Source organism: Pomacea canaliculata, linkage group LG11, assembly GCF_003073045.1.
Source record: "Pomacea canaliculata isolate SZHN2017 linkage group LG11, ASM307304v1, whole genome shotgun sequence".
Taxonomy (NCBI): Eukaryota; Metazoa; Mollusca; class Gastropoda; order Architaenioglossa; family Ampullariidae; genus Pomacea; species Pomacea canaliculata.
In genome coordinates this window covers 1,460,880-1,486,490 of record NC_037600.1, presented here as the reverse complement: position 1 = coordinate 1,486,490, position 25,611 = coordinate 1,460,880, and the positions used below count along the sequence as shown (strand labels likewise).

Here is a 25,611-nt window from a genome sequence, read left to right as displayed (position 1 = left end):
TCATGAATACATTTTATTTCAGACGGTTACACAGTGTGACATCATCAACTCGATCCAGCCTCTAACCTAACCCTGAGGTTGATTAAACAAGATCCAGTGTGCATGATGTTGGTGTTGACACTAGCTGTTGTGTAAACAGAGACGCGGACCTCGTGTTGTGAGGCAATATAATTACGTCATGAAGTGATGACGTCAGATGACTAGCAGTGAGTCATGAACGGGAGACAATCATCAGTTGTGACGTACACCGGGACATGCAGTGAAGTCGGACATTATAATCACCTTCCAGACAGACGACAACTTTTCTTTCCAGACCATAAACAAACTCTCCACCCGCCACCCACACAACATTACTGCGAGCCGTGGCCACGTCCTCAGAGTCATCACCACTCATCACCTGCACTGGAATATCCGCTTCTTTAATCGCAGTCACCATAGCCGAGTCGTCCTTAACGCCAAACCAGTCCAACACCAGCACGTCTCTCCACTGCAGGCAGGTAGGTGGTGTTATTCCGCCACTGGTGGAAGTGGCGATCGTGGCTGTTGTTGTGACATTCTCTGTTAACATTCAACGTTAGCTTCTTTTGTAAGTCACATGTCAGAGATACAGCGTACACACTGACAGACACATGGACATAAGCAATAACGTCATGACGTAATGTAAACTGACAGACACGCGTGATTAACGCACTGTCATCTTCACAAGACTGTTTCTCACCTGCTTGTTATTTATCGCACCGTTAACTGTTCACATGTCAACAGACGTTACACTACACACACCTACCTGTAACACCAACACGGAGACTGTGTAGGAAGCTGGCCACCTCACGACCGCACGTCACACAGTTATCTGGCCTGCCATCTGAGTGACCCTGGCCTCGGTGATACACTCGTCTGACTGGCGGGCCGTCTGTGTGGTCGGGCACACCTCGCTCACTGTAGGTTAGGACAGCACGGTGTTCAGTGATCCACTCGTCCTGCTCGACTTCCCTGACGACGGCCGGCGGAGAGCGGAGAGGTCTGGTTAAATATTCTAATTGCCAGCCGGCGGATGTGTGTCCATGGTAACAGCTCGCCGCCCAAAGATGGAGTTGAGGAACTTCAAGCAGCAGCTTGTCACACAAAGTCTTGAAGAAGTCCCCCCTGTCACAGACATGTTGCAGAGAATGACATACACGTGTTACCAAAACGTCATTGATCTAAGTTGTAAGTCTGTGCGTGTTACACTGTCTACTGTAACTGATAAGTGTTTATGTTTGTGTATCGAACATAACGTCATCAATTAATAATGTCTAAGAATGTCTTACAGTAATATGCGGTGTGTTTTGTCACGCTGTGTGAATGAAGTCAAAATAATGAGGCGTGTTGCTACATAATCTGTGTAACAGCCATCATAACACCTCCATCAGGTGTCACAACCATTAGGAATTATCGCTTGTTTAATACATGGTGGCAATTGAAATCAAAGCGAGTCATGTACCTGTGTGTCACATCACACGCTGTTCTACTCACTTCACTTCATCAGCGATGACGTACAACGACCCTCCATTTGCCGCCTGTAACAAGTCGTTGACGGCCTTAGGGACGTCGTTTCCGACATTATAAGAATGATACTGCAGGAGGTGAGGCTGACCAGGTGATACACCTGCTGACTGTTGTGTCTTTACTGTCTGCAGCAACAGGTGATACAGCATCATGCACGCTGCAAGACTCCCCCACCAGGTACTCACAATGTGGACGTCGTGGCCATCAAGCAGCCATTTTCTACCCATCATCAGCAGCACCACAGTTTTACCTGTACCGGGCGGTCCGGAGACAAAGAGTCTAGGCGGCGCCGTGTTCAGCAGGTGAACTTGCTCCGGGAAGAGTGTGATTACAGCAGTATAGCACTCTCCTGTCCACCACACGGCCTGACCCAGGGTCTTGACACTCACACGTGGAGGACATGTACATGGCACAGTCACTGTTGTCGCCGGACAGCAGAACCTGGTACAGTCACATCAATGAATAATAGTATTCAACTGAGATGTTTGCAAAAACAATGAATAAGAAGTACAGCAGAGGGTGCGTTGTAAACATTAATTGCTAGTTGCATTGCCTTTTATAAATAAATTTCCATTATTTATTTATTTATTTATTTTGCAAATCAAAAAAGAATGTTAAGACTAAAGATACCGTGTGTTTTATTTTACTACTTTTTGCTTCCTGACCAAACTTATTTTTAAAGTAGACAGACGACATACAATAGATTGAAAACTTAAATACTCCGCAATAACTCCAACCCACATAATAAGGATTTTTTAGGCAAAATATGTTCACAATTCAACGAGTTAATGGCATGCAGTTAGTGAACTAGGAGAGGACAAAAAATACTTAAAACAAAAACAGGTGATGTTTTTAGCAACACGGAAGCCAAACCTTAAAAAGCTGATTTTATTGTTGATGATGATGATGTCGATTTATAATGCGCAGGTATCCATTCCGAAGAATGCTCATTGCGCAGAAAAAAAGAAGAAAAAAATAAAGTGAACAAATATATAAAACACCAGGAAAGTAAAAAATATAGACAGAAGTGTTTCTTGGTAGTATAAGACTGGTTTGAAAGAAACAGATGAGTCTTCAGTCTTTTGCTAAACGTGGTTGGTGAGGTGATGGTGGAGAGTGATGATGGCAGAGCATTCCACAGCTTAGGTGCCGCGTGTTTGAAGGCCCTGGCTCCAGTGCGCTTCTTGTTGGTGTCTGTCACTGCAGGGAGACAGAAGTGTGACTGGGAGCCTGAGTGCAGGCCACGTGACGGCTGGTACGGGGGAACTATCTCCTGCAAATAGTCAGGAGCAGTTTTAGACATGCAGGACTGAGCAATGGAAAGTACTTTGTGATCAATGCGCTTGTTCACTGGGAGCCAATGAAGGCTCTGTAGGATCGGGGTGATGTGCTCAGTGGACGACTTTGCGCGGGTGACAATCCTGGCGGCTGTGTTTTGAACTTTCTGGAGTCGATCCAACTGAGTAGTAGGTATACCCCACAATGCACTTGTTTTATTGTTGGCTGACATCTTTCCCATGTTCTGCTATGAAATAAAGCAGACGTCAGTTCAGTGACACAAACACAAACATGACGTCAAGACTATCACGTCTTATGATGTTCAGTCAGATGTGAGATTGACAGAAAGTACACAGAAAGTGACACAAACACTAAATGACATCAAGTCTGTGACGTCTTTTGATGTTCAATCATAGATGTACGTGAGATTGACAGAAAGTGTGTAGACACTATAAGCAAAAAGCAGTCCATGCTTGTTTCTCATCACCCTGCAGCAGATTGTTGAACCGGTCATCTTTGAAGAGTTGTCGAGGACCCAGAAAACCTCACTCTTTAATATTTGCCTCACTGATTCGAGGGAATATTTCATGCAGGTATCGGAAAGATGGCGAAGTCCGGTCCATGGTTTTCACAAAGTTCTTCATCAAATCTATTTTGATGTGAAGGTGTGGTAGCAGGATTTTGTGAGCCTCGACCAGAACTGGGTGCTGGATATTCTTCTCTCCAATTGCTACATTTTGTCTGCAAGTCCATTCTTTTCGCTGTTAGTACAATTCCATTGCTCGGCTATTCACTCACTTAAGAAACACGTGTATTTTGTTTATCCCTGCTGCAGTCCCGTTAAAAGGACAAACATCTTCAAATAACTATAGAGGTGTCAGCTGTACTTGTTATACTCAATAGAATTCAGTAGCTGCTGTAAGTTATCCTACATCTCTCTCATGTAGACAGCAGAAGCTACTGGAAGACATGGAAGACGGTATCCATTGTGCAAAAGCCCAGCCTTAAGACTCAGTTTGGAGGAGTCTACAAATATTCTCCATTCTCGAAGGTCTTGAGTGATTTTTAAGGCATTCATGAGGCCCTCACTATTGGAACAAAATACCAAAATACCTTTCTTTTTGAAGAAAGGCTCCAACTTTGGGGCGCTTTGACATGAAGCAACGTTTATATCTTCTTCTAGTAGATTCCATTGTTGGAGTCTCGAACCTAGCAATTCTGCCTTGTTCTTGGATAAGTACAAATGACGAACCAGGTCATTTAGTTCTTTCTGTGTTATCATGTGTGGGGATTGATGATGCACGACACTGAAAATCGGAATGACTGCATGTTGACTGACCAGGAGAATAACAGGTCGGCTCACCCTCATCCTCATCAGCTGAATCAAAAGAATACTCTGTTGGAAGGTCTAGAATAGGAAGTCCCTCACAATGTGGAGCTAGTCTCAGTGCAGACGGAATGATGGTATAGACTACTCTCGACTTCTTTTGCTTCTTTATCCCGCCAGAAAGAGAGGGTACAAAGCAGAAGTTGCAGTCATTTGTGTCGTTGCTTGGCTCTCTCCACACCATGGGCACTGCAAACGGCATTGTTGGTCTCTTGCCATTCAGCCACTGTGAAAGCTGTTACACATGTAGCACAGCATGCATGTGGGCCTCAAGGATGTCTTGGTCGCCAATCTTGCATCCGAAGTAAAGACGAAATGCCTTCTTCACTTGAGAAGTGATACTTTTCTTCTGGTTGGCAAATGGCACTTCCCCACAAATATAGCAAACTTGTCCATGATATTAAAGCACTTTAGGGGTATTAATGTTGTGTATTGTAACTAAATGGATAAAAGAATAACAGTTTTATATAACAGTATATATAAACCCCTTAGTTTGTTTTGATTTGGAAGACCTTTCAAGACCCATATGCTGCAGAAGTCTTCGAGGCCCCATTTGAAGTAAATTCGTCGCACTGAACTTGATGGACTGTGATGTAAACACCCGTTTTGGAAACTAGTGCTGCTGTCAACAGCCCAGGAAGTTCTAGAGAGGAAGAAACAACCATGAACCATACAATGACCTCCTAGGACCTAGGTCTTTGTGACCACAGGAGAGCCTTGAAGAGAGAAAGGAGGAGAAAACCCGAAGCAGCTTCTAAACATAATGCAATAATATAAAAATATAATTTATGTAAACATGTAATAAAATTTACATAGAACTTTTGATAAACATCCCCGGACTCAAGGCGCTTGACATACAAGAAAGAGATGAATGCAGAGGAGATGAACTGAGCCACAGAGGAAGAAAGTGCTCGGTTTGACAACAGAAAGGCCTACCAGCTACTAAGAACCCTTACTAAGACCTCAGTCATGGAAGGCAGCAATGAACACAGAAAGTGATTCTGTACTCAGCCGATGGACTGAATATTGCAAAGACCGTACAGCTTTCAGCTAAAGATAGACGCTAACATCCTTCAAAATAATTAGACTAGAACCAGTGAACCTGCAGACCTACCAGTTCTACAAGAAGAGGTCGAAAGAGCTGTACGCAGTCTGATGGGAGGATAGTCGCCCGGCGTTGATAATGTCCCATTTGAACTTCAAACAGTGCCAGAACTACAGAACCATACCTTATCATTAGGTCTCGACGGAAGTAATCAGAGTTTTGAGGTTGTAGTTGACGGAACTGACAAGCATGTTGCTAGTGATTTCGTACACGACACATAATGGCCTTAGAATGTAAATAAGCATTTAGCAAGACAATTTATAAGTTAAAGTATTATGACTGCAGATCATGCTAACACTTACCAACATTACTACGTACCTGGCTATTAACTTTTTGTAAATGTCAAAGGACACTGTATGACTAGCAGGTCCAGCCCCAGCCACACGTCGGTGCCACCAGTGTCCCAGTTCCCTCAACACGTGACTACTGACGTTATATGGGGTCTTGGGGTCAGACAACTGATCAGAGCACAGACACAGACCAGCGATGTCTGCGGGGTCTGTTGTTCCCAGACATTGACACAGGTCCTATAGAAACAAAATATTTTAGAAAAAAATTCCTTGGAGAAATGGACAGAATATGTCTATGTTTCCAACTACCAGACGTAATGCACAGTAAACTGAAAGTAATTAGAAAATTGCGACAGCATTACTAGAAATACGTAAAAATGAAATAAGTAAAGTCAGTAGAGGAGAATGCAAATTGCTAGTTTGGCATATTTTCAAAACCGATAGAAATGCTGTAAACATGGTAAGATAAAAAGGTATGTCTTAAAATAGAGCGGAACTTATGCAAGGTCGAAAAGACAATAATAACAGGCATTGCAAGCGAATATTTAACTATTACTTAAACCGCCGAGTTAAAAGCTTTTGATTAAATATTGTTGTGCTGACTATAACATTCTATAGTGATGGTCACGCACCAGCTGTGCTCAGGACCAGAAGCAAGTGGACACGTCTTGAAGTATTGAGTTTACTTCACGAAGGGGGCATTGTCTGGCACCTCCACCACGCTCACCTTAATCTAAAGATGGAGAGATAAAAGTTGCGGAAGGGAATTTAATTTACTCAAAATATTAACGCCGAGGTAGTTGGCAGGTAGGGGGCAGGTGGAATCCACGAGTACAGGATTTGAACTAAATGCGACGCATTGTGATCTCTTCGAAGTATACAGTTTACTTTGGTGGAAGTAGTCCTTTATCTCGATGTGTGACACTGGACATACTAACCTTCCTACCGTGTGATGTGCGATAAATAGTACTAAGTTCGGTGGTTCACATGTCCAGAAGAAAGGTCACAGGGTCAGGTAGGCAGGTAATGGACATAACAGAGAGCAGGCCAGAGTTCGAGGATTTGTCTTATTCCAGAATGATGGCCTTCTCTGATCGCGTCACTAGCTGCTAACAATAAGTTTGTCAGACCATTCCTGTCTCGAGTTATCCCCTTATTAAATACCAGTTTTCTCCCCACCTCTCTCCACTTGAACCAATATTTTGACCCCACCTACTTTTCCAGTATTTTGTTGCACATCAAAGCAACAGCACATGTAGAAGGTATCATATAATTCTCGTATAATGATAGTAAACTTATTTCATTTTATAGAAGCGAAAATTCGGAGCGTGATAAAGGACATCTGCAGGTGTGTAAAGAGGACAGAAGAGAACTGAAACCTGAGTTAGCTGAGTGTCGCAGGAGAGAGCCTGTTGAACTTCGTCAGCTGTGAGGTTCGGAAAAGCGATCGTCTTTGTGATTGGCAGATTCTTAGCGACGTCCGACACCAGGTGGGACAGCATGGCCTCCGCCTTGTCCAGCTGTGCCATGGCTTCTTTCAGTTTCTTTCTAATATTTTTGTCTTTATCGTCTTTCGTCATATTTAATGCCTTTATATTGTCACCAAAGGCCTTTACCTCACAGATGACCAAACCGAAATGTCGGTGAATGAGAAGCACATCAAAGTCGCCCTGTTTCCAGTTTCGTGGAAGAACAGAAGGGAGGTTGGCCGCTAGGGGGAGCTGTGCAGCTGCAGCAGCGTAACAAGGTTCCCCCAGGTACTCGCCGAACTGAAGCTGAGTGAGTCCAACCATGACTTCTTTGTTGTCTTCACACAGTTTCTGGAGACACAAGAGCAACCTTTGCATGGCCGCATCGTCTCTGAGGTCACTGTCCTGAACGCGAGGTGGCTGAGGAATGGAAGCAGCAGCTGATGGAATCATACCTGTATGACCAGTTTGTCCTGACTGACCTGGCTGACCTGTCTCTAGCACGAGAACCTCCTGACCAGCAGCTGCCTGTCTAGTCATGGGCACGCGGTTGACGTAGACAGGAGGCAGGAAGTAGGCGCGAGAGTCGAGATCAGGGAACGCGGCCTCCACCCACTGTAGCCAGAATGTCTGGGCCTGGTCTGGTAATGGGTCTGTGGCAAAACCATTTTGGTAAAGTTAAAATATATATGACATAAAATGTTAATTAATTTCGTTTATTTTAGACTATTTATGTTTAAACGAATGAATTACGGCTATTTAGTGTTGAAAAGGGTTCGTTTACAATTCTGTTTATCCAGTTAGGCATTTTGATTTTCTCCTGCGTTATTTTCTGTTACACGATATAGTAATATAGTTTCAAAACAAACAAACTAACTAACAAACCTTTGAGCCAGTCTTCTGGTTGATGAGACTAACTGCTGCTTTGATCTGAGAAGTAGCACCGCGGATGTTGAGAACCTTCACACCTGGTACAGGTGAGGGGTTGGGATCAAACTCTATGTCAGCAGATGACTTCTTCTTCAACTCTTCAAGAGGACGTGTGTTCGCTAAAAAAAATTAATTAAAATTCATCGTGTTTACACATGGATTCCTGTACTCATGATCACCATGCTCATCATTATCATTATTATCATGAACATAAAAATTCATTATTATCATCTGTAGGCTCTTTGCCATTCTAATGGATTGACTGATTATGAATATTATCTATTTCACTCTTGTTTGCTTTCTATCCTACTTTGAGATATTTGTCAAAAGAAAAAAGAAAGTGACTTTAAACATTACACTCACCTGCGTCAGTAAGTAATTCAGCCTGTTGGTCAGTCACGGAGTGGAGGTAAACTTCCACCCGGCCACGACCACTAGAATGTTTTTTTCCTCCTCTTCCCTTAGGGATCTTTTTCTGTGATAGTTATTACAGTGACAGGAGAGTATAATGAGACTGAACACGATGTACATAACTGAGATGATAATAGACAGGGGATGATATTAAATATGCATACCAGCATGACAAATCATCAGAGGAGACTTATTTTTGATGATGATGATGAGGAGGAGGATGAGGAGGAGGATGACGACGACGAAGACTTCAAACACGCCTGGGGTGAGGTTCGCCAAACGCTTCTGTGTCTTACCTGTTGTGAAGCAGAGGGCTGATGACCAGACATTGTTGACAGTTGTCTTCAGTGACGTCACACCAGGGATCCTGTTATTTGCAAGCCACACATATTTAGTAGCACTATTTATGGTGCTATGTCGTTTTACCTTTTATTTTCATGTGTTTATGTGCTTTGATTTACTTGATTACATATTCATGTGTAGCTGAAAAGGCTGGAAGAAGGAAAGAATGAGTGAGGGACACAGAAAACTAGTTTTTAATATATTAGCTGATATAAACTGACCAGTGTGTGTGTGTGTGAGATAGAGAAAGAGAATGAGAGATATTGTCTATTAAGATAGACTGTTCTTGACTCTTTCTACCTGAATCGTCTATGCAATGGACGTTTGTACAGCACATAGAGGGCTAGCTGTGAGTGTGTATAGTGGGAATAGAGGTCACGTGGTCTCGTGACTGATAAACATCATCTCCTTCCTTCAGCTTGTCTGAGATCGGTGTTAGACCAAGGCGTGACACTGAGCCAAAACTTTGTTAGACATGTTGAAATGAAGAGATCATCACAGAAGGAAATGTTCAACTAGCAGCAAGTTTGCTGTACCTCATAGTAAACATAACAAACTTTCTTGTACTGCACACACCCAAACATAATGAAATCAGACTATACAACACTTAGCTCTATACGTGTTACACTCAAATATACCCACATCTACCCGCATAACCAACACAGAGATTGCACAGGATACAGGCTACCTCTTCCATCGCATGAAAATCCGGGATGTTGAGAGAGAAAATAAAACCGACCAAAAAGGGTTAAGTTTATCTGAGACTGATCACAGAATGCTAGTCACAAAGTTACAGACTAGCAGAACTTCCTACATGCGAGAAAGGTCAAAGGTGACGGAAAGAGAGGGCGTAGCTCCGCCTTCCACACGTGACCCTTGGGGTTGTGACGTCAGTGCTCTAACCACTGGGCTATTTACTTCCCCGACCCCAGGCTAGTGCCACGTCTTCAAGCACTTCCATATCTTCGTAAACCTCACAAAGCCTCATTGTATCTCACATTTATTTTTATAGCCAAAGTCATGTTAGGTGTCAGACTGCTGCCAACGTCGTTGTGTCATGTCAGTATTGTGGTCATGAACTATACTGACCTTATGTAACCATAAAGGCGTTGCTTTCTTATTTTAATAATTGAGCCATTCCACCACATCTACAGGTGATCTCACACTCATCCAGAGACAGTAGCTCGACGCACAATCCAAAGGTCATATAAAAAGAGAGTATTTATTGTCCCGTGACAATGGAAAACAATCATTTAAATTAATGTCACCTGTTCTGATGAAAGCATGATCATTATTGTGTTATTATTTCATTTTTTATTACTTCATTCTTTTTATACGTGTCAAAATCGTGTGCATTAAAACTTCTATTATTGTATTAAAGTATTAGAGAAAAACGGAAGAAGATGGCTTAATTTTCGTCGTGTGCCCACCGCACACTAGACACAGTGTACCACCTGCATTCGCATGCTCCCAGGAGATTTCTTAACAACGATATTATCAAGATATTATGGATATTACGGAAAGATACTACGGGTTATGGTCCTTTGCTTGTCAGAGTTTGTTATGTAACCGTCTTTAAAACGTCACGTGGCCGTTAATGATCTTCATTTAAAACTTAGACTACCCACTTTGAAATCTTGATATGATCGACTTTAATTCTTGATAAGGCCGTCTTTAAAACTTTGTCAAATGCAATCAAATGTTTGCCTGATTATGTTAAAAATTGCAAATAGAACTTTGAAATATGTGCAAGCAATAATCCATCAAATATTCGGAGACTACATCATTAACTTTTAGGAAATAATGAAGTTCTTTCCTGTAAAATGAAATTGATCATACAGTGTAAATCTGGTTTTCGCTGACACTTACCTCAGTGTGTGAAGTATTAGAGAATAGTGACAGGCAACAGAATGTTGAAGGTGACGAGAAATGACATGATTCTGCCGGAGAAAACAGCACAACAGTCAACAAAATAAAAGATTGTTTATCTTCAAATACTGAGTCCATCCCTGAGTCACGTGATGTGAGCCCGCGATTGACTTCAGCCTCAGCCAGCATCTCACTTCCTCTCACTCCAGCTCTCTTCATGATGCTGAGATCGCCTCGTTGTCACACTCGGATGCAGGTCAAAATACTTTCAGCTCTTGAAACTTTCAACAATGTCGCCAGTGTATCATGTCAGATATAACCATCTTCTCTGACCTCCATGAACTGTAATTAAGGACTGCTGTTGCATCCCCTGACCCTAATAAATGATACGGCGCTACAATGGAGTCCCCTGCATCACAACTTTTGTGCGCTGTCATGGCGATAGTCCAGTCAGGGCTTCCTGCATACAAGGCTAGTATTTTCATGACCAAGATGATAAGGCCACTGTAGTCGTTAAGATGCTGAACTGAAGCTTCCATTGGAGCATTATGTTCTGCCACAAATAGCATCTGAACCCGCATCCTTGTTTGTGTTTACTCGCTGAAACAGCTTGCTCCTCGTTGTTGACATATTACAATCCTCTGGAACAGGTCACGTGACTGATGCGCGGGTCTTCTGAGATCATAACTTTTATTAGTCTTTTATACATCTACATAATTAACGTTAAGCTCCGTTTCTCGTTACTCAGGCTCCGACACAATGGTTTTCTTGCTAAATCCATTAAAGCCTTTAACAAATAAATACCAAAGTAGATTCAGTTGAAGTTAAATATTATAACTATTTTTCTTGTCAAGTTTTAGATCAGTTTATTTAATTCCCTGTCACGAACCTGTTCTCTCATCAGGGCTGTGTATAGCGGTGACACTACTAGGGAGAGCGATTTGATGACCTATACTTTTGTACTCACTCTTGTGACTCATGGTCGTGAATATTTAACTTTCTTATCTAATTATTGTTATTATTTATTCTCGATTGAATGGATGTAATAGTTTAATTTATTTGTCAAGTTGTAACGCTTATTTCTTCTTATTTGCATAACAAATTCAGTTCTGATTACGGGCAGACAATCGCACAATGTGGTCACCAATATAGGTCCATGACCTGAGTTAGATCGTGGCGTTTGTGAACTTTTACAAGTGCGTCCGAGAGATGTCCTAACCAGTAACGACGCGAGATAATGCGTCTTATCGCGAGTTGAGGAGTTCGAGGGCGTGCACTTGCATACAGAAAGCTCAGATGATGAAAAAGGAGAGGAACGGTAGATAACTCTCATTGCCCTTCTCTACAAAAGTGCAGGGGGCAGTCTTGATATCTACTTTTTTATCCGTTGTACTCTGTCAGCATTCAGCTCATGAAATAAGACCATGGCGAACATCATCCCCGACCAAGAGAAATGCCACTACAACTATCTCGGCAGGTCGGGACTGAAGGTTTCGAACATATGTCTGGGGGCCATGACTTTTGGACAAACTGTAAGTCCTGCTTTAATTGTCGATCACTTTGTCTTTTCATTACTTCAAGACTTTCTAAGAACGTTTCAATGTTTGATATAGGTGTCAAATAGATGTATTAAAATATATGTGCTTGGCATTTACATTTAAAAATCTCATCCCTAATGTGATGGAACTGTGCAGCATCCTCTCTCTCTCTCTCTACGTCTGCTGCTTGATTTCTCTGAGCACAGCATCTACAAAATAAAATAACAAAGTTCTGAAGCAAGGTTTGCATAGTATCCATAGCTGCGAAAGGAGAGATCACATAAGGTGGTTCAGATGGGCTACCAATAAAATGTTTACATTTACCACGGCTTACTTTGTTGGGTTTTAAAAAAAAATTAATTTAAAGAACTTGTGCTCATATGCTGGTGGTCTCGTCATAAAAATTCAGTTCAGTTACAACTGGCATCAGGCTAGACTTTTCAGTTTCTGTGTGAAAAAGGTTTTCAGGGTTACTTCTCTTTCTTTTTTGCCATTAAACAATGTCATCAAAACAATCGCTACTCTATAGACTATAACGGTCCACGTGCATAATTGTTTTCTCAGACATAAAAATCTAAAAACGTCAGTGAATAAATAAACATGTATTTTTTTTTCAGAAATAAAACCTAATAGAAAATTATTTCAGAGATAGTGTTGTTAGTGGCAGGTCGTATTTTTGTATTTTTGAAGAGAGGTTCTTTGATTAAAGGGTTCTACATCACATCGTCGCTTTGTTCCTATCAGCCAGCCAGTCAAGGGAACTTAACCGAGGAAGCCTCCTACGCCATCATTGACCGATACGTGCAGTGGGGAGGTAACTTCATCGACACTGCGGATGTCTACGGCAAAGGTGCTTCCGAGACGGTTGTCGGCTCCTGGCTAGCAAAGTAAAATCTTATTTAATTATATCTTGGAGTACATGTAATCGCGCAATAAAACAGGGTTAACATCCATCTCTTCATAAAACAGACACCCCACCCCCCCCCCCAAACAAATCCTCCTTAACATATAATCAGCGTGTTAACGAGCTACTCAGATAATCACCTGGAAAATAAAGTAATTATTCAGGTGACCAGCCAGGTAACTAGCCCAATAACTAACACGATAAGTCTTTTTGTGTAATAGGCAAGAACGAGAGAATTTTGTGGTGGCGACAAAGGTGCGGGCGGTGATGGACGACAAAAACCCAAACTTGGTGGGCAGCAGCCGTCGCCACATCACCAGCAGCATCGACAAAAGCCTGCGACGACTGCAGACAGACTATGTCGACCTTTACCAGGTACGCCGAATGTTGTGACACGTGGTTGACACCATTGAGTATGGCGCTAGACCTGATGATGTAGAACTCAATTATGGGTTTTGTTGACAACAGCTTCACAACTGGGATGATGCGGTGCCGTTGGAAGAAACTTTGCTGACCCTAAACGACCTGGTCAGGTGCGGGAAGGTGCGCTACCTGGGCGCCAGCAACTTTGGAGGCTGGCAGTTACAGAAAGTAGTAGAAGTCTCCAAGTACATGGGCCTCAACTCCTTCATCGCTCTTCAGGTAGGTCTTACACCCGAGGGCTCCAGTCCTCAAATATTGCCTTTGACCCTTTTTTTCTGAAATCATTTTCGGGTAGTCTACGCCACTCTAATCATGTACAGAAAGCATTATTGGAAGTGAAATATTATTGCACACAACTAGAATTTAACAACAATTAATTTCACTCTTTAGGTAACAGTTCGTGGTTATAGTCTGTAATTCTGGCAGTTGATACATTATCCCCTTATACTATGTAATGATATTCTATTATCCTACAGCAACAATACAACCTGGTCAGCCGCTTCTCGGAGATAGAGCCATTCCAGGTGTGCAAGCTGAACGGTCTTGGGGTGTTGCCATGGAGCCCTCTAAAAGGGTGAGTTTAAAAGTCTCTCATAAATCTTCTTTGTAATACAGGTATAACATGTAGTAACATCCTTGTACAAAGGTAGCCAAATCATCAGCATACTTAATATGCATGTTTCTTTCTGCACTTCAGATTTGCCTTTTTTCTGCTTAAGTTAAAGGCTAATTTTAGATTTGTAAGAGTCAGATAGAGTACGAAAATGTAGACTGACAATGATTAAAATATGTTTAATTTAAAAATGTTTCAGATAAAAACAAACAATGTAAAATAGTTGTGCTTAGTAGTCTCGAAGTAATGTCCAGGAGTATAGCGTGTGGTGCTCTGTGAATTAGCATAATTTACGGGTGTTTGTGACAAGATAGGGCTCCCGATGGCAGGGAAGCATACTGTGCTTTCAGTGGGTTTCTGAGCTGACCAATAGCTTATGGCGTTACTTTCATGTGTTTCTGAGCGACCAATAGCGTGTGATGTGACTTTCAGTGGGTTTCTGAGCGGTAAAGTAAAGCTTTACGAGAAGCCAGTGGAGGGGCGACTGGGGCGCACTGCCGACAATCCCATAAACATACAGTCTTCGCCAAACTGGTTGAACCTCGACAAGCGAACAGAACTGGAGAGTCCTAGCAACCCTCGGAGAGATTGGCAGGGTCCAAAGGTTTCCATATTATTTAATGGACTTCAATCTTCCTATGCTTTCACTGTATATTTAGATAAATTCAACACAATGACATATAGTGTATTGATATAGCGAAGTGTCATAGAGGTTGTTTAGAAACAGAATTTACCAGAATATTCAGTAAAATTATTGTCAATCCCAATCAATCCTGTCATAGAAGACGTAGAAAAAATTCAGACAGGTAAATATGATTGTGGTCTGGTTGACAAGTTTTAAAAAGATCTCTGTCCATTGAAACCACCAAGGCCCTAGCTATTATTATATCTCTTTCTATGGTTAGGAGAGTAGTGCCAGCAGCTTGACAGGGGATGCTACTCTAGAAGCCATGATCCTTCTGGCATCTTTTCTTCCTCCACTTCCACTTAGTGTGTTCAGTTTAACATATCCTCAAAACAGAGCTTGTCTTTACACTTTCAGGAAAGTCTGTGGCCCAGGTGGCGCTGCGCTGGCTTCTGCAGAAGCCAGTGGTCAGCTCCGTCATCATCGGCGTCACGAAGATGGAGCAGCTGGATGACAACATGGCCGCCGCTAACGGCTGGAAGCTAACGGATGAAGAGGTATTCTCTCCTGCCATACGCACCAATGTGATCTGGCTGTAACTTTAAGAAACATGTCATTTCTAAAGAAAACAACTAGAGAATAGTCAAAATACTTTATATAGTATTTAAGCAGACAGTTCATAAAAAATACTTTGATAAAAGTAGATCCATGTAGCATAGGTCATATGAGGTTAATCAGAGAAAGAAGCAAAATACAAGTTGACTAAAATGGAGGAAATAGAAGACATCATCATCATCATATTCATCTGAAGCAGCATCAGCCGCAAGTCTGATCGGTCACTCCGTTCTTGTTAAACAAAATACGAGTGAGCAGATGACCTAGTTGATAGTTACACGATAAGAAAAGTATACAATATAGCATAATATAAACAAGGATTTATACTGCTATAAGCTTGCATTACTGTCGTGATTTAAGTCCACTTCTTGTTTGGGACACCAATTTAACAGATGTCGGAGCTGGACGATGTGTCTAAGCCAGAAGTGCCTTACCCGTATGAGATGATTAGGCGACTCAACGCTTCTCGGGCTAACTCCTGGAACCCACCCGGCTACGTGTGACCCTACAGGGGGCACTGGGTATCTTCTATCAACCTCTGGAGTTTTCTGACTTGCGAGAGATTTGCCATCGTGAGTGTCCATGATTTCGTGCGGGCACTCGGCGAATTCACCTGCTTATGTATTCGCAGTGGAAAATAAATGGAGGGAAAATGCATGCAGAACTAAAGGCAAAGCTTGAGACGACCTTTTCACGTTTTAGCAGCTTGAATAGTTTAAGCATTTTTTTCTTACATTTTGGTCGTCAGACTTAAATGAAAGAGCATGTGATTCCGTTTTCCCTGTATTGTTCAGAAGATAGTTGGATAATAAATATAATTTCTGAAATCACACCAGCGTGCCATGTGTTATTCTGATGGGAAATTATCTGTCTTTCTCAGTCAGGCAGATTTTTTTCAAATGTTGGTATGTATGTATGTCTAGCCAAGGTAAACATTTAAAGGAATGAAAATATTTCAACTAAAAACAAAGAATTGTCTTTTATGTCATTGCGATGCCTCCAAATTTAATCATAATGTAACTTCAGTTGTCTATGTGGGTAGTACATGATGTTGAAGCTGAAAACGATAATGTTCATATACCATTTCTGTACATCCACAAAAAATAATAAGGAAGATAGTGAATGTGCATTCATTATCTCCTGTCTGAGTTATTTACAGTTGTACGAAAATTAATGGCTATTCAATGTTGACTTTGAAAGAACTCATGAATTGAGATGTATCGCAGAGCTGCTAAGACACTTTAACCACGTATTCATATCTGGAAAAAAAAAACAAAAAACAAACTCCCACAGATTTAGACTGCAAGAATTGTTTTTAAGACAAAAAAATACTACTTAATCTCTTTATGAGATAACGTATATCGTACAAGTCTGACCCGTCCTGGAGTAACCGTGGGTGTATCTGACCGTGCGAGTTAAGAGTTTACACAAATGGACTACATCGTCACCTTTTCATCTCCTAGTATCTTCTTGAAGCACTTGACCTGACTGCGAGAAGCAGGTTCGACCTGACACGAACCCAAGGAAATTACTTTTGCACGATGATAATGCGATATTGGCCGACCTGGCCTGTAGATAAACAGCTTCTGCAACATTTTCTTCACACAGATTCAACTCCTCGTGTAGTTTGGTTGAGAATCGTCACAGAAGGAACAGTAACTTCCAAGAATGGCGAATATTCTGGAAGATACTAAGTACCAATACAACTTTCTGGGCAAATCAGGTCTGCGGGTGTCCAACATCTGCCTGGGCGCCATGACCTTCGGCGGGGTATGTTCATTATGTAATACAGTGTACATCGATGTTACTGTCAATATTATTGGCCACGTGTAAATATGGATTTTGACGTGTGAAACAACATATATTGGTAAACACTAGACAAGTAGCTGACGTATGTGTCTACATGCACTGGTATCATAATATAAAATTCGTGTAAACATCTTTTGGTTGTTGTAAACCTTAGGTATTTTTTTTTATTTAAAAAATTTATGTAAAGATATAAGGCTCTGTTGGAGGGAGATAACTGGATGAATAAAATTTCAGGCTGAGAGACCTGGACAATTAGATGAAGCTGCGTCTCATGAGGTTATTAAGCGTTTTGTGGAATTGGGAGGCAACTTTATCGACACGGCGAACGTGTACTCAAGAGGAGGATCTGAGCAAGTTATCGGCACCTGGCTGAGCTCGTAAGTATCGCCATCTTCTCAGATAGCGGGAGAGCAGTGTTTTGTTTTTTTTTAAAAAAAAAAAGCAAAGTCATGGCAGATTTTGGGCTTTAGTCAGGTCTGCGATGTCAAAAACATGTTTTGTTCTATTACTCAGTGAGATGCAATCTACAAACTCATCGTGATAAGTTGCAACATGCATACACACATATAAACATGCAAGTGTACATGCATGCACATACACATATAACCTCTATCCGCACACACACTGCGACTCATACTCTGATTTCTTATGATTCATGATGAAGAAAACCACTTATTTCAAAGTTCACTTAATGGTCACGTGCTGAAACCTGCAAGCACCAAAAAAGAAGTAAATTCCGGCCTTAAAAATCTAAAAATATTATTATGATATAATAGGGTGGCTATATAACTAATATTATGTTATTCATTCATTAATTTTGCAACAAATTATTATTATTATTATTGGTATTAGCCAAGAGCGAGACCGTTTCGTCATCGCCACCAAGGTGCGAGGAGCTATGGAGCCCGACAACCCCAACGGCGTCGGCGTCAGCAGAAAACACATCTCGAAAAGCATCGACGACAGTTTGAAGAGACTTCAGACTGATTACGTCGACCTGTACCAGGTAGCCGGCAGTGTTTCCGTTGGACCGATCAACTCTTTTGTTTGAAGACTGATTAGAAAGTTAAATAAATGTTATATAGTATTACCGGTTGTTTGTGTACATTAATACAATTTAAGACCTTCAGATACTACTTCTTGCAAAGGTCGTCATAAACAATGATGTGAAGTATCCTAATGTTAGTGAAATGAGTAAATAGCCTAGCACAAGCATTCGTAGTGACACTATGATAGTTCTGAGGAGATTAGCAAAATCCTTATCAATTTCATGTACACCTCAGCTGCACTCGTGGGATGGCGCGGTGCCCCTGGAGGAGACACTTCTAACCCTCAACGACCTGGTCAGGTGTGGCAAGGTGCGCTACCTTGGGGTCAGCAACTATTCTGGGTGGCAGTTACAAAAATTAACGGATCTATCCCAGAAGCTGGGACTTAACCCCTTCATATCCTTACAGGTAAGAAATGGGCACCGAAAGGTAATTAGAGAGGAAAGTTTAATAACGATAAAAGCATTATATTATTTTATGCATCCTGTCTACAATTATTTATTTTAAAAACTATTGGTTCGATATTAAGAAGCTGTTTTGTTATGCTCAGCAACAATACAACCTGGTCAGCAGATTCTCAGAGCTGGAACCATTCCAGGTGTGTAAGGTGAACGGCATTGGTGTGTTGCCATTCAGTCCGCTTAAAGGGTGAGTACAGGCAGAGCTCTGCCAAATATTTTATCTGTCTCTTTTCATTTTCATGTTATCTGCATCGTCACAATCGTCACCGATGAAAGACGTTATTTTATGTCGTTTCAAGCTTTCTTCATTTTTTTTCCTTCTCTTATAGCTTTGTTTGCTTTCATTGGTTTTGTTATCTTTTCTCAACTGTGTCCAGACATTCAGGTTAATCTGATTTCCATTGAACGAAAATTGATGAAAATCCTAATTCTCCCTACTTGCTTTCGACCGGAGCATTTTATCTCCTGCTCTCAATTTTTTAATACAATAAAAATAAGTATATTGATATCAAACAGACTTTCCAAACACGCAAAAGTTTTACATGTGTAAACGTAAACTTCTCATGTGTAAAATCAGGTTACATAAAGCTTGAATTATTTTGTGCAATAGAGGATTTTTGGCGGGAAAGATGAAAAAAGGTCAAGTTCCTGAAGAAGGCCGATTGAAAAGAATGCTTGAGCACGAGCAAAAACCAGCAGGTCAAGGACAGCCTGGCAGAGGTCAGATGCCCACCCGGTACTCGACACTGACGAGTGAGGAGAAAAACTGGCAAATTCTGGAGGTCTTAGAGAAAATCGCCACTGCCAAAGGTACTCCACGTGTTCCCTTTGAAAAATATATTACATGCTGTCTACCGACATCCGGGACACTGCTCTTCCCGGGACGGTTAGCAGACGAACTTGTGTGTGACGTCGGCGAGGGAGAAGTGTCGGTCATTGTTAGGATTTGAACTCAAGTGATCGGTGGTGTGTCGTTAGGTTGGATTAGTAATGTATATATATAAGCAATAACAATCAAGATGGCTATGAACAATGTCCAACAATATCATTTATGAGCTCACACTAAAATCGAGTTGTCGTCGGACGACGAAAGAGATGAAAGAGTCCCGTGTAATTTCTATTATTAAACACAACATCCTATAAACATTCAACTTTTTCCACATTAACAGACACGAAAATAAACGAAATTCAAACTCATACTACTCTTTACGAGATTCTAAGCAGGTTTATTTTGCCTTTACAATCTCTTTAAAAAAACAAATTTTTCTGCAGGCAAATCTGTGGCCCAGGTGGCGCTGCGGTGGCTGCTGCAGAAGCCAGTGGTGTCGTCAGTGATCATCGGCGCCACCAAAGTGTCACAGGTAGACGACAACATGGGTGCTTCTGCTGGCTGGGAGCTGAGTCGTGAAGAGGTCTGATGCTTTGCTTGCGTCTTTGTTGCACAGAGTTTCTAATACTTGTATTTTATGTAAGAATGTAACTTTTAAGTTTGGCATAGTGTATATCTGATGAAATGAAACGTTTTAAAAAGAACATGTAGGCAGAGACAGTTTTTCTCAGTTCAGACCATATAACAGCAATATAGGTATCTTTTTTTAATCACTAGCTCTCAAACAAAGAAAATACTTTTGCTTTACATAGAGTCATACTGACTGCTTTAACGACTTTTACTTAGGTGGCTATTTTAATATTAGTCAAAAATTTGAGAGCTGAGCTATAGGAAATCACTAGTAAATAAAATTGGAACATTTTAAAAAATAGTTGTCAACTATTTTGTCTCTAGATTTCCTACCATAACCTTTCTTTTTCCATTCTGTCGTTCAATCTCATTTCTATTATAAAGAGAATTAAATTTTTAGCAAGATCATATAAGAGTGGTATTAGCGACCGTAACTTCACATCTTCTTTCCAGATGTCAGAACTGGATGAAGTATCGGCACCAAGCCTACCCTACCCTTACGACAGGATCTTGAGGATGGACAGCTCACGCGTTAACCCCTGGAATCCTGCTGGTTACAAAGTCACATCATAGGCTGCAACCATCTAATATAAATGGTTCAAAATATTTCATGAACTGCATTTTGTATTCAACTGTTGAAAACCAGAGGTGTACTATTTCAGCATTTTATATTTTTTATTAGTATTTAAACAGCTGTAGCTGTTTTATTTGACAGACTTTTGTTATTTAAATCAACACACTAATGGAGTGAGAATTAAGTTAAAGCACGCCGAAGTAAAGCCATTTAAAATATACAAGGTATTTGTTTTATCTCACACAGCGTGCAAATGTTATTTGGTCTGTGTTTGAAATATCTATTAGTAATTATTAAAAAATTATTTAATAAAAATGTCACATCATACTTAGACTGCGATTTTCGGGGGGTTAACCCTTAAACTTCTGCAGGTCCTGAACTATTCTAGTTGTGTCAGAAAACATGTCTTAAAGCGGTAATTGAACAACAAGCATTGTTCTTGAAGTCGCTGAATTCTAATCAGCATGTTAACGACATCACAACATGACAATACAGATTTGATATGTCATACGTGTCCAGTGATTTTGACATGTCCGGAAGTAAAGGGATCACACGTGGAGACACTAAGATTTCGGCCATCCTGTCACCACCGTGCAAAGAGTCCCCATCACATGACACAGTTATGACGAGTGTTAACAAACGTCTATCATCAAGACAAAAATCTTAACATCAGACCTGACAAATCGTTATTTGAATATTCCAATGTGATTGACAGAGAAATAAAAGAACAACCTTAAGTTGAGTAAGTAATGATGACATGTGAGTGTCACGGCTAAGGTGGGACCAAAATAAGCTCACCTTTTTTCAGAGTAAGGCCTTGTTCTATCTATTGCTATGTGCCCATCAGTTAATCCACTGACCCATGATGTAATCGTGATGATGACATATAGTCTCTTGTAAACTCGTGTGGAGTTACCCTCTGGGAGAGGCATTCTGAGCGGTTGAAATATATGAGGGTGTAGCAAAAGAGGATCTCTTATCAAGACTCGAACTTTTAAAGAGATATGCAGACGCTGGATCTTCTAGTGTTGCTGAATGGATACGCAGACATTTTCGTGGTATTTTTTTTTTCAAAACCAAGAATAAAGCGTGAGTTGTATTCGCGGTATTTGTTTTTTAATCAAAACCAAAAATAAAGATTACTAGAGTCAAGTAGAGTGCCACACAAAAAATGTAATAAAAACTGAAAAGAAGACGCCTGTATATATCTAAAGATTTCGGCCATCCCGTCACAAGTCCACAACTCTTGTTCGAATCAGCAATAGCACTGTCATCATGGTCACCTTGGTTACAATAAGCGAGTGGTGTTGATTTAGTAACTGAACTTAGTGGGGAAAATTAGTGAGTAGGGTTGGTGAGTACACTACACATGGCCTCCTTCACTAATAGCTGACCATGGTCGGTACATCCTAGCATCATCGTTTGACTGCCTGACTGTGGCAGCTGCTCTTACTAGCTGAGGTGAACAGTAAGCAAATAACAGTCTTGATTACAGTCGACACAGCTGTGCATTTCTTTTTTTTTTTTTTCTTTTTTCTTTTATTTTTAAATAACTATGCCAGTTTGCCATAGAAAATTTTGATCGACATATATATCCTATCAGTGAACTGTCAGCTGAGTTTGAAAGTAATTAATCAAGTTCAGTAATTTAGGCATGTACGCGGTCTTTAAAAAAAAAATGCTGAAGAGACGTTTCCTGCTCAGTTGGGTAAAAACACTGCGGCGCAATTTGAAGTCGGGAGGAGGGGAAGCAATATGCAGGGGAAGCAACTTAGTTCAATCAGCTTTTAATTAATAATGTCATTTAACAAATAACATTGCAATGACTCAGAAGTTTGCTTAATGAAATCATGTAACTTTGCATGCAAAAGAAATTTTGTTAAATTGTTTGTTTGAAATTATTTTTGTCACCCGATTATAAGTATTTATTGATGGTGCGAGAAAGCTAACCTTCTTTAGAGAGAGTTCTTGTCTTATAACTAAACGACTCTGCCTTGAGTGGTTGACCTTTTTATCTTGGGCGTCGTCATAGCAGCCGTGATGACGAAACATAGTCTGTCCTGAACTCGTGTGGAGTATTTATGTAGGAGAGGCATTCTGAGCGGTTGCGTGTACTAAGCGGACATGAGTGGAGTACCCGATCAGAGGCGGGTACAGAACACTCGCGTGTCACGACTGCAGTGAGAGGTTGAGGGTTCAGGTCTCGTCATTGGACAAATAAGTTCCAGTTTCCTCATAGTGAGAAATCGATATCAGGCCGAAGCACTTTCCTGCTAAATAAACCACTTGATGAGAAAGTCTCCCCTGAACTCGTGTGCAGTTTTCCCACGAGTTCAGTTTTCACACAATCCGGTGTCACGATCTCCAGCTTTATAGAGAAGCAGCTTCTCAAAGTGCGGAGGCGCAGGGGTCAACAGGTGACGATGAGCTAACTGTAAAAAATGCAATGTTGATAAACAGTGAGAGGACCATGAGCACGAGTACAGGTTTGGGTCACGTGTTACCAGACGCGGCGTTAGGACCACGCGGGGCCTGGGGCCGACCATCATCGTAATGGAGTACGTGTATCAATATCCCTATTGATATGATACCGGAAGCACTGATTTATATCCAGTTAGATAGGCTGAATCAATTTCGCGAAATAACCACGAATTTAGTGTTTTAATTGTTCGTAACCTTTCCCACCGTTTGTGACAGTAGCAATCTGACAACTCGTCACACCATGTTGGTCAGCTTGTGAAATCTTTCTTTATTATAATTTAGTGTTTATAGTCCCTGCGTTTGAAGGTCTGTAAATAATAATAATAACAATAACAATAACAACAAATAATTTTCAAAGCACATTTTCCCAAAGTTACAGTAAGCTCAGTGCGATATTTACAAACAAAAAGATATTCAACTACAAAAATGCATAAAGCACATTGGTACACAGACCAAGCATGTCAGTAGAGAAGTACAGACATACTAACATACTAACAGCCATGAATGTGTCAGAGACCTACACCACGTACTACAGGACTGAACACCTGCGAGAGCGAAAGGGTGTGAATGATGGACGTTTCCAGAATGCGTGTCAGTTAGATGTTTAAAACAAAAACAAAGAGAGATGTGATTGGAGAGAGAGTAAAGGGTGAGAGGAGGTAAGGTAACGAGATGTTTTGGGAACGAAAGCGGGATGCGTGCGGATGATGGTGTCGTCACCGACAAAGAACGCCGAAAAAGGAGGTGGTGGTGGTGGTTGGGGGGGGGAACCTTTCCTCTGACTTTGTCGAGTAGTGATGCTTTCAACGGCAGATCGTCCACGCCACTACAGTATTCCATTTTAAATAGAAAACCGGTGTTTAACATTTAAATTAAAATATTCCTACCTTATCTCCCGCTCAGCCAACTTTGCGGACGTGAGGGGAGGCGCTGTATAAATTATCGTGCTAATAATGGTCCGGCACCTTCGTCATCTTGCGGGGCTGTTGCCCACAAACCGTACTTCATAGACCGTGAATGTCCTTGTAAAGTTTCGGTCATTGCAAGATAGTGTCATAAATATTTTCATAAGGATCTCGTGAATTTTCTCTGTCAAAGTTGCACTTCACAATTAAAAGTCCTTTCAATGTTTCCCACCTTTAACTGTCTTTTCACTGGCGATGTTCGTATCGGCCCCGACATTAGTTCAGTCATTGATCCGTACTCACAGAAAAGGTTTACTGGAAGTGAATAAAATGCCGGGCAGCGGAAAACACGCGGGAGGACGAAATGCCGAGAGGTGAGGGGAAACGTGCTGACGTAGGCTTGATGAGATGACAGGGTATCTGATGTACCCGGGCCAGAGGTTGTGAAGGAGCCCGGCCTTGGTCAGTGGATTGTTTTCCTTCTTCTTTTTCTTTTCTCTTACAGAAAGGTTTGAAGAAGGAACACCCGCATTACATCTGCAGTATACAATTTCCAGACCTAAGGTAGGCGGGGTCATCGGGGTAGCGGGCCAGGTGTCTGAGGGCCGCTGGACACAATGTTTTATCGCGCATGAACCGTTTAAAAGAACGTTCGTGCATTGAGGTCTGTGAATTAATGTGCCACTTGGGGGACCTGCAAGCATGTTGAAATCGACAGTAAAGAGGTGGATATGTTACTGATGTGTGGTCACAGTGTGAATGGAGAGGATGGGGCCCGCCACTGGCACTACAACATCTAAGCCCGAAGTGAGATGTCAAAGGAACTTAATTGTTTCGTAGTTAGTTCACGACACAGTGAAACTTTCTCTTCCCGTCTCTCCATCACCAAGCAAACTACATTAGTCTACAACTCTATACCAGGGATGGGCTTCAGTTCGGCCTGTGGATGCCTTTGGATCGGCATCGTCTGCCAAAATATAAAATGCACTTGTTTTCATTTTTTTTTTAAATCAGCCTAGGTTAATTTGCTAAAAATGTATTATATCAAGTATAACAGAGTTAGAAATCGGCAGTCTGTAGCATTCCAACACAGACAAAGTAAAAAGATAAAAAATAATAACAGACTGACATGTGTGATGGAGTGGTTAGAGCAGACCTGGGCAAAGGCGGAAAGGCCTGCCCGCCTCCTGTCTCTGACCGGCCCGCCCGCTGGCCCGTCCCCCAGTACATATACTATATATACAGTATTGGGTAAAACTGAGTTAACTATATTAGTCCGGCCCTCTAAAACCATCCCAATTTGTCATGCGGCCCCTTGGGAAAATTAATTGCCCACCCCTGGGTTAGCGGCTGCCTTCAAAGGAAAGTGAGCGACTACAAACAGCTTCACTTTACACAACAAAGTCGGCAGGTGAAAGCCGTTATGTACTCATTGGTTGTCCATTCCATTATCACTAGGTTTGGGGTGTAGTCACCTGTTGGCGTGGGTTGCCACTGGGAAGTAGGAGAACTCGGACAACTTTAACCAA

At 41.4% G+C, this 25,611-nt stretch overlaps 3 protein-coding genes across 6 annotated transcripts; 2 read left to right on the top strand and 1 right to left on the bottom strand.

Annotated features, from left to right (window-relative positions):
• LOC112575842 lies at nucleotides 1-11,589 on the bottom strand. Of its 2 annotated transcripts, XM_025257900.1 has the most exons (9): nucleotides 10,627-11,589; nucleotides 8,712-8,782; nucleotides 8,368-8,479; nucleotides 7,959-8,123; nucleotides 6,985-7,727; nucleotides 5,634-5,842; nucleotides 1,513-1,986; nucleotides 785-1,143; nucleotides 1-558 (listed from the first exon to the last, which is right to left on the bottom strand). In XM_025257900.1, exons 2-9 carry the CDS (start codon nucleotides 8,742-8,744, stop codon nucleotides 212-214), a joined length of 2,442 nt encoding a protein of 813 aa, XP_025113685.1. In that variant the 5' UTR covers nucleotides 8,745-8,782; nucleotides 10,627-11,589; the 3' UTR covers nucleotides 1-211. The 2 variants fall into 2 exon arrangements, with proteins under 2 accessions (XP_025113685.1, XP_025113686.1); XM_025257901.1 differs by lacking the exons at nucleotides 8,368-8,479; nucleotides 8,712-8,782; nucleotides 10,627-11,589 and having other exon boundaries at nucleotides 7,960-8,097.
• A 174-nt stretch (nucleotides 11,590-11,763) lies between these two features.
• On the top strand, nucleotides 11,764-16,191 carry LOC112575844 (uncharacterized oxidoreductase YajO-like). Of its 3 annotated transcripts, none has more exons than XM_025257905.1 (8): nucleotides 11,764-12,158; nucleotides 12,909-13,051; nucleotides 13,290-13,443; nucleotides 13,537-13,710; nucleotides 13,968-14,065; nucleotides 14,537-14,670; nucleotides 15,126-15,286; nucleotides 15,737-16,191. In XM_025257905.1, exons 1-8 carry the CDS (start codon nucleotides 12,051-12,053, stop codon nucleotides 15,845-15,847), a joined length of 1,083 nt encoding a protein of 360 aa, XP_025113690.1. In that variant the 5' UTR covers nucleotides 11,764-12,050; the 3' UTR covers nucleotides 15,848-16,191. The 3 variants fall into 3 exon arrangements, with proteins under 3 accessions (XP_025113690.1, XP_025113689.1, XP_025113688.1); XM_025257904.1 differs by having other exon boundaries at nucleotides 11,883-12,158; nucleotides 14,537-14,708; nucleotides 15,147-15,286; nucleotides 15,737-16,188; XM_025257903.1 differs by having other exon boundaries at nucleotides 12,021-12,158; nucleotides 12,874-13,051; nucleotides 14,537-14,708; nucleotides 15,147-15,286; nucleotides 15,737-16,189.
• A 682-nt stretch (nucleotides 16,192-16,873) lies between these two features.
• LOC112575843 (uncharacterized oxidoreductase YajO-like) lies at nucleotides 16,874-20,916 on the top strand. Its single transcript, XM_025257902.1, has 8 exons — nucleotides 16,874-17,114; nucleotides 17,388-17,530; nucleotides 18,006-18,159; nucleotides 18,437-18,610; nucleotides 18,753-18,850; nucleotides 19,274-19,473; nucleotides 19,936-20,075; nucleotides 20,576-20,916. The coding sequence occupies exons 1-8, from the start codon at nucleotides 17,013-17,015 to the stop codon at nucleotides 20,693-20,695; spliced, it is 1,131 nt and encodes a 376-aa protein (XP_025113687.1). The 5' UTR covers nucleotides 16,874-17,012; the 3' UTR covers nucleotides 20,696-20,916.
• The last annotated feature ends 4,695 nt before the right edge of the window (nucleotides 20,917-25,611 follow it).